The 8348-nt window shown below is 37.7% G+C and overlaps 1 protein-coding gene across 1 annotated transcript in view; it reads right to left on the bottom strand.

Annotated features, from left to right (window-relative positions):
- Positions 1 to 6619: 6619 nt before the first annotated feature.
- The window catches only part of PRRC1 (proline-rich coiled-coil 1), a gene marked incomplete at both ends in the record, with an annotated part of 18492 nt that continues 16763 nt past the window's right edge, over positions 6620 to 8348 (bottom strand). The window contains 1 exon segment of the mRNA XM_009698342.1: positions 6620 to 6731. Within this exon segment, the coding sequence (XP_009696644.1) occupies positions 6620 to 6731 (112 nt within the window).

Here is an 8348-nt window from a genome sequence, read left to right on the forward strand (position 1 = left end):
CAATTTTGTTTTGTTTAATACGTTTTATCAAAAACCAAGTTGCAGTATCTGCCTTGCATATGCATAACTATACTCATTCATCCCACAGCAATACCTCAAGTACACCATCAATTGCAGGATTTTGGCCTTTTGTCCTGTCTGAGAAGACCTTCTAAACCTGTTGCTCCGCAAGATACTGTTATTTACCTCTTGTTGGATGGCATAGCTATTTCAGAATCCCACTACTGCTCAAAATACTCTTCCTTACACAAAATACAACCTCCTGCACTTTTCCAAGAACTCATGGAACAATAACCACTTATTTGTAACAGTTGTTCCTGCAACTGTAAGAATTAGATCATGAAAATAATCCCCAAGTACTATGTATTCATGTGTGGTCTATTGTAAAAGCAGACAGAACAGTTCTCTGTTAGATACTTGAGGAAAAAATAAATTAGGGTGCTTCTCACTGCGATTAAATGCTATTCTTTTCACAGCCTGTCCCAAGTTGGTAAACATAGCCAGTCAAGAATTAAGCCTATATCTCTTATCTACTCATCTTCTCACCAGAAGACATAATTAATCCACTTTTAGCATACAAGGAGGGCAACAGCTATACTCTTTTTTTTTTTTACCGAGCTGAAAAGAAACAAGTTCCCTTCAGTATCCTGTTAGATGAGAAAAGCGTTTTCTTCCATCAGGAAATAGTCCTATAAAATTCAGAGCAGAATTGACTCAACTGCACAAGATGCAAGGCACAAACATACACATATTCAAACTAAGCCTTTTCAAGTGAAAACTTAAAACTCAGAGAATTTTTGATGGAATGCAAGAGAAAATTGAAGGAGGAATTTGACTTAGTGGTTCAATGCATTGTTCACAACAAATCTACTGCATTAGTTAATTTTAAGTTTGATCTTTATCAAACACATGCTGGTTGCATTTATCTGACAAAAATAGATTAAAAGAAGTTTGAAAGTCTTGATACGTAATTTCTAGCACCAGATCTTAAATAAGAAAAATTCACATTCACTCCTGTCACAGAGTGTACTTTTACAGGAAGCCTGTTTTTGTGATCAATTCCAAAAAACCCAGACATAACACAGAATTCTATGTAATGTCATATTAAAGAAAGCCAACATAACCTTGGAAAACCAACTCATCTGCTCTCTCCTCTACTATATGAGATACTTCCCTATTTTACAGGGAAGTCCATGGCTACATTCACTCACACTTGTAGAATGCCAAGATAGTCGGAACTCACTTTCTCAACACAAAATACTTTAAATTTGCCTGTAACATTTTTAAAGCTATATATACTTTGATTCCAGTATACAAAGAATTACTGCGCTAGCTCAGAAGCAGCAGTTGAGTGGTTTTGGCTCTGTTACTCCTCTGCAGCACTGTGTATTCACAATTTAATTGCCAGGTCATAGTCTGGCTGCTTTACAAAGTCAACTGGCTGGAGTATCTAAAGCTTTGACAGAATTCTGCACAATGAGATGATAAATCAAACCAATTGGCATTTTTTCCTTTTAGGAACTGTAGCTCTAGACAGCATTACTTTTATGTGAATAGTTTTTCCTTAATTGTATAACTATGGATGGAACACAGCCATAAAGTCAAAGCCAAATGGCTCCGAGATGCAGGATATCAAAATGTGAGTTCTTGATATATTACAGCCAGACTTAACCATTTAAGTTAAAATCTACATCAGAAAATTAACCAAGTTTGAAGCTGTTTTATTCTGGTTTTCAAGTCTGTTAACAACTTTTGATGGGATACAGAATGTTCTCAGTTGCTACTTGTTCCAGTGTCTGCTAACAGTAGGAAATGAAGAAAGACGCTTTTTTTTTTAATTGCTCGGTCAAAAATTATTAAATGTAGTTGTAAACTAGACCCACAGAGTTCCATCTTTCAGAGTGAATACTGCTCAGTGATAATCTCTTATTTTCCATCTGTAAAGTCTACACCACATCATACTATTATGAAAAAAGGTTACTTTTACAAATATCTTTAAGAATCTTTACTAAAATTCTCATTTCAACAGTTTTATACTTCTAGAAGTTCTTCAAAAACCTCCCACTTCAAAAACGCTCACTGAAAAACCTACTCTGTGCTGCATGTGAGGGTAACATCAAAAGCAACTTGTAAACTTCATTAAACAGAGATACTGAATCACAATTATGCTAAATGTCTGTACTGCAAGACTTGCATGTATGTGTTGGTGCTCTTCTAAAGCTGGCCAAGATCAGCAGTAGCAGACACACCCAAGTTATTTCATATTCCCATGTGATTTCTCAACCACCCTTTACTATCTCCTGCCTCCAGGGCATTAAATAAAAGACAATTAAGCTGCTGTACTTTCTCCTTGACTACTCACTAGACGTTCCTAACTTCTCCGGTACTCTCCTGATTGCTTTCACATCCTTTCATACTTCATTCTTTTCTTTGCCCTCTTCTGCCATTGCTCACTATCTTGCTCAAATTGAGTAGGTGTCTAAAAAAGAAGACTGGTATTGGAAGGCATTTCTGAAAACCTTTTGCTAAGGGAGAACATTCTGGAAAGTATATGAGCAGTCATAAAGTCTGTTTTGTTTCCGATTTTGGATCAAGATATTACACCAAACTATATTTGCTGTTTCAGCATGCCCCGTGTGCCTCATCCTTTCTTCAGAGATGTTTATGGCAGATCTTGAGAGGGGCAGCTAGGTAAAAGTTATCGGATTAGTTTCAACAAAAGCGTGGGGAATTTTATAACCAAGACTTTTCTAACAGTGCTGTTCTGTACTGAATAATGCTGTGATCAAAATACGAAGGCTGGGCCCAGAGCACTAACTTTTCAACTCAGCCTAGCTGCAGCCAAAACAGAGTAGGACAGCAGCCCCAGGTAACTCTGAGTAAAGAGAGCTCATTCTGCTAGGAAATCTGCAGGGGCAGAAACCTCCACCAACAAGGCTGTAACACCTTAAGCCACTACAGCTGCTTGTAAAGTCAATGTCTGACTAAGGCCACAGCACAAGAACTGGGATAAATACATACTTTCTCAGGCAAAAAGCTGTTCAGATTACTGACTGTACAAATCAAGTCCAGAAAAAAGTTTTGTCTGAGCAAAGCAGGTTTTGCACACTTAAATTTCAAGCCCTTCTCTACTGATAACCCAGTCATACTCTCCTTCAAAATCCTCGTTTGTGACACCATGCCTAAAATTCACCTATCTAATCTTACAGAGAGGGCATGCCAGTGTATTTGTTCTAGAATGTACTTAAACATATTAAGGAGTAAGTAATAGTTACTTGCTCTTATTCATTGCTGCTGTATTTTCAGTGAAATCAAATCAATTGCAGCAGGACTGAATTTGACCCTGGCATGTATTTGCACCATAGATCTCATTTTAACCTTTGCTATCCTGTATTGTATATTCTTGGGGCAAGGCACCATAACAAGGTGGAAATGCAGCACACATAGCCATACTTTTGCCAGTTGCACCTTGACACAATCAGCAAGTCTCTTGAAAAAGCAATGCCAAGGGTTTCAATGCAGAGTATCAGCCAGTCCAAAAGTATCCCGAGTCCAAATACATTCCTGGTGTTTTTCCTTCTGTTGTCATCTGCACTAACTAGAATAAAACTAGCACATGTAAGCTCATCTCTGCTGCCACCCCATGCAAATTTTGTTTCACAGGTACACCTGTAACTGGTAGGCACACGTTCCTCTTTTTGAGGATGCTACTGCTGAGACAAGTATCTGGCTTTTTGCAAAGCTTTCAGCTTGGACCTCTGTTGGGTAACTTTAAGCAGGCTACAGGTATTTCCAAAAATATGGAGTATCTTTTTTTTTTTTTTTGTACAGAAAGGATATACTAGCTATGGGACCAGAATATTGGGAAAAGGAGGTAAAATTAAGTCTAAATATTCCACTCTCTCCTAAACACTCACTTTACCAGATGGGCAGGCAAACTGCTTGCAGCAAGCCTCCCAGAATCTTCCCTTCTCAATTCTGGCCTCCCAGCTTTCCAGTCATGCAGTCAGGTCCAGCTTCCACAATTCATTCATTACGCTCCTGGGAACCTCTCAGCCCATTAAAATTTTCAGTCTCAGCACTGCATGGGAATATTTGTAGGGATATTCCTTAGCTGAGCCACCCTTTTACATTTTTTGCTTTGTTTCTTTACACATTATCCTCTTGTGGGGGGTTACTTCTTGTGAAGTTGGACCAAACGGGCGGAGTACACATATTAAAAAAAAAAAATATCTGAATTTCCTAAGTCCATTGATAATAAAAACTACCCAAAACTCCTACAAATGGGAAAACTTGATAGTGGCCACCAGGAGTAACTTGTCACAGAAAGTATGTGTAACACAATGTCTTTTTAACAGGATGGCTGTTGACATAGCAGGTTTTTTTCCCCTTCAAGAAATTAGAATAAAAAAGCTGGAAAAATATCTTTGGTTTCTCTCTGATCTACTAAAATCTCAGTTGCACAAACAAATAAAAATTCCTTAGCTGACTCTTAGAGCTGGCATCACATACACGTAATAAATGAATTTCAGAGGCTTCCACGCCCACCAGCAGGCACTAGCTCTCATTTCTTTAGACAACTTCATTAAGTCCTGAAACTATTTTTCAGCCTCAGAATAAAAATCCAATATATTCTTCCTGTATATAAAATCCTTGTGCTAATTTTTCTGAAGACTGGTCCATCTCTTATTAGTCTATACAGATCTTAAATTCAACCTGAATTTATCACAGCTCTGCTAATACTGCTTTCCGTAACAAGAGCTAAAATCTTGCCATTGTGCAATGCACAAGAGACTTGAAGAGTCACTACCTTAGCGCGTACAAAGCAGTGCATTTAAATACTTAGCACGAGCAGGGTTGCAGAAAAGCAGCAAGTGTTGCTGCTCACAGTACCAAGCAGTAACAGAGCTAATGAGCTATAAGACTGCCTCAGTTTAAAGATCATGTAGATTTGCTTCAATTTAATACAAACTGGAAGAATTTGGCTGCACCTATCTGAAACACTCTATAAAATGGTAGTATAATGGAAAAATACGTATTTTGGCATGCACACAGGCACGTAAAGGTTTTTAATCAGGATATCTTTATCACAGTCATGAAATACCAATTAGGCAGTGCTGAGAAGCACTGGTGCAATCATCTTCACATTCCAGCCCAAATGAACTGAACTGACCACATCCTAGCAGTGAATGAAATGACAGTATCATTATAAAGATGTGCAGCAAAACCAATCAGTGCCACCAACACCACAGCAGAGCATGCAGTTATTGCTACATTTTGGCTTACCTACAGATGCAGACCATCTCTTGCAGTCTGGCTGCCTGCTCCCTGCCAATTATGGTGCTTTTACATCTGACTGCAGCGAGGCAGGAGCTACAATAGAAGCAGGTCAGGCCAAATTATGTTCTTTATACAATGCTATTTATCAATGTGTATTTCCTTGCTGAGGCAAGTACCTCCAAAATGTCATGAGAGTACTGAACAAGCCCATGGTCATGGAAAAAATGCTTTCAGAACCTCTTGCTACGAAAGATACAGTACACAAAACAATTAGAACAGCAATTCCAAATGCGGAAATAAAACACCGCAATTAATACAGCTGGTCTCCCTTCCTTCTGGATGTATCCCCAGCACCATTTTCAGCAATCCTCAATATCCTCCATCTTTAAGTGTGGGAGCTTTCCTCATCTTTTGTTTATGACATTCGTATTTGAGCAAACTTACCCATCCACAAAGCAGCACAAATGGCTTCTGCAGCTGCATTTACAGTGAGGACTAACAGTTCAGAATTGTCTTTACATGTCCCAGTGTGTTCTGACATCTGCTTTTCTAAGTTGATTTCAATATAAATTTCACACAGAATGTCAGTGTCCTACCTGTTGAGGTTCCTCTCCTATTACTGCCCACAACATGACCCAGCAGATGGTAAAAAGGAGAGTATTATCTTAACTTGCTCCAGAATTCCTCCATGCCAAATGCAACTTGGACCCGGAAAAGGGTCTTCACCAAGATAGGAAGTAATTTCAAATTTTATTAGCTTTCCAGAGCATACTGCAGACACTTTTCCTTTCCTTGGCCTTTCAGGGAAGAAGCTGAGCTCTTGGCTTTTATGTGAGGATGTTATTTTTTTATATACAAACAAGCAATGCTCAGAAAGGGGGGAACTAATCAAAAATTATCAAGTTGAGGCACTTTAATTTCTGGGGGAGCAGTCAAAAAACTACATCAACAGACCTTCATCGAGCAGAGATTCTGAATGGAGAAAGACCATTTCACTGGACCATGTCATATCCCAGCACCCAGCCACAAGGAGAAAGTACACAGAGAGAAGAGCAGGCAGTCATTCTCATTTTGCCCTAAAGAAAGCAAATTTCCACAGGAGAAGAGAGACTCAAAAAATCTTTAATGCAGGCCAGGGCAGCCTTGGAGTATGCCACACTAGCAGCCTCATAACACAGCTGGAATGGGTCAATGGGTCAATGTCACCACAATGAACCAGATGCTGCAAAATGAGAGGCTGTTTTCTGTCTCCACTCTTATCACCTCTGAAAAACAGTGAAAACCAAGGAGAGACAAAGCAGAAAGAAAATAGAAATTCCTCTTTGGTTTTAATTTTTACCCAGGCCAAGGCACAAACCTACTGATGATTTCATGTCCGCTTCCTTTGCATCATCGATGATGCTGTAAGCAGAGGATAAAAGGGTAGCACTCAACATATTATACACTGCAAACTGAAATTACAATAAAAGCAAAGATGCCTTTATGAACAACAACAAACAGAAATCCCTGTATCATCCTTTTAGTTTATGATACAAAGAAGTGCTCCCAAGGAGAGACCTCAAGACTGCAAGAGTCATGTTCTGTTTGCTTTTTTTCAGATGAGATAGGCATTTAATCATGTGCCAAATTTGTAACTTGACCACATAAATACAATTTCAATAAACAGACATTTATCAGCTATATTAAAAAATAAACCTTTCAAATAGATACAATCCTCTAGGAAAAACATTTATTCAACTAATTTACAGAGTGAGCCAATTAAGGCAAAATATATTACTTGGAAATAGACAGGTTTTCACTGGGTACAAATATGAGCTGGCTTAACAGTACATTGTATATAAAAATGTCCTTTGAAAGCATCGAAGAAAGGTAAAGGCAGAACAATATAAGCTGAAAAACTCCTTAAGGCAAACAAAAAGTATTTGTTTATTCTTTGTTTCTTAAAAAAGGTATTATTACCAAAATATTTTTTTCTCAATTACTTCCATATTTCTAAATAAAGATTTAAGATTGTGTCAGCATGGATAGACAGCATTTATAGCCATGAAAAAAACCAGACATCACTGAAGACTTATATGAGAAACAGTGAGCTCATGACATCAAGAAGGCATTTAAGACTTAAAAATGCTTCAAAAAGCCAGGACAGCAAAGCGAGTGATATATGTCTCTCACCAGTTTCCACATGAAGTTGCTGACAACCATAACTTGATAGAAGAAATTACATAGTTCCATATAAAATATGAAGTTTGGAAGCACTGCAGTAAATTATGTTGTTGAAAATGCTGAAATAAGTTCATGTGTATGTGGTACCTGATCTAAAACCCACTGAAGCAGCTTGAAATTTGTCTCATGTTTTAATTGGACATGAATTTCACTACTGTTACATAAAAAGAAAAAAGATGCAGCATGGAAAACAAGATTTCAAAATTATTTAGCAACAACTTCAACTAATGGGGCATGGATTTGTGCTCACTGTTCAGCAGCTCACTGTTATGTGTTGTAAAAACTACACAGCATCACTCCTGAGAATTTATATACAGACACCAAACCTGTGAGGTGTTAAGAACCAGCTAAGCACAGGCCCCAAGAAAACATCTAATACAGTTTCTCTGGACTGAAATGCATATATAACGTACATGTTTTGCTGTCAACATGTTTATATTATGAATATAATAGAAATAGCTAAACAATGAACCCCCTCTTTAAAAAAGTATACTAACTAAAATATCTCAGCAAATGCTCAGTAAGGTGTCAAATAATAGCACATTCCACTTTACAAATTGTAATGCTATTTGTCCCAGTTATAAATATGTTTATTCTGATTTCCTGTTTGGTGAATCATATTGGAAATCATATAGTAGTTGAAAATTGCAATTACTCATTTCCACCACTGAAAATTACCATCACTTCTTAAAAAGTAAAGTACAGTTTATAGTTAGATTACAAATCTGTGTTGTACCAACTGAGAATTAAAGTATGTAGCTTTCATTTCAATTCTAGAATCAAACCCAGTATTCCTTAGTGTCATGGATCAGCCTTCTTTCAAACGGTCCTGGGTAGTAAATGTT

The sequence above is a fragment of the Cariama cristata genome, unplaced genomic scaffold, assembly GCF_000690535.1.
Source record: "Cariama cristata isolate BGI_N322 unplaced genomic scaffold, ASM69053v1 scaffold26724, whole genome shotgun sequence".
NCBI classification, from domain to species: domain Eukaryota; kingdom Metazoa; phylum Chordata; class Aves; order Cariamiformes; family Cariamidae; genus Cariama; species Cariama cristata.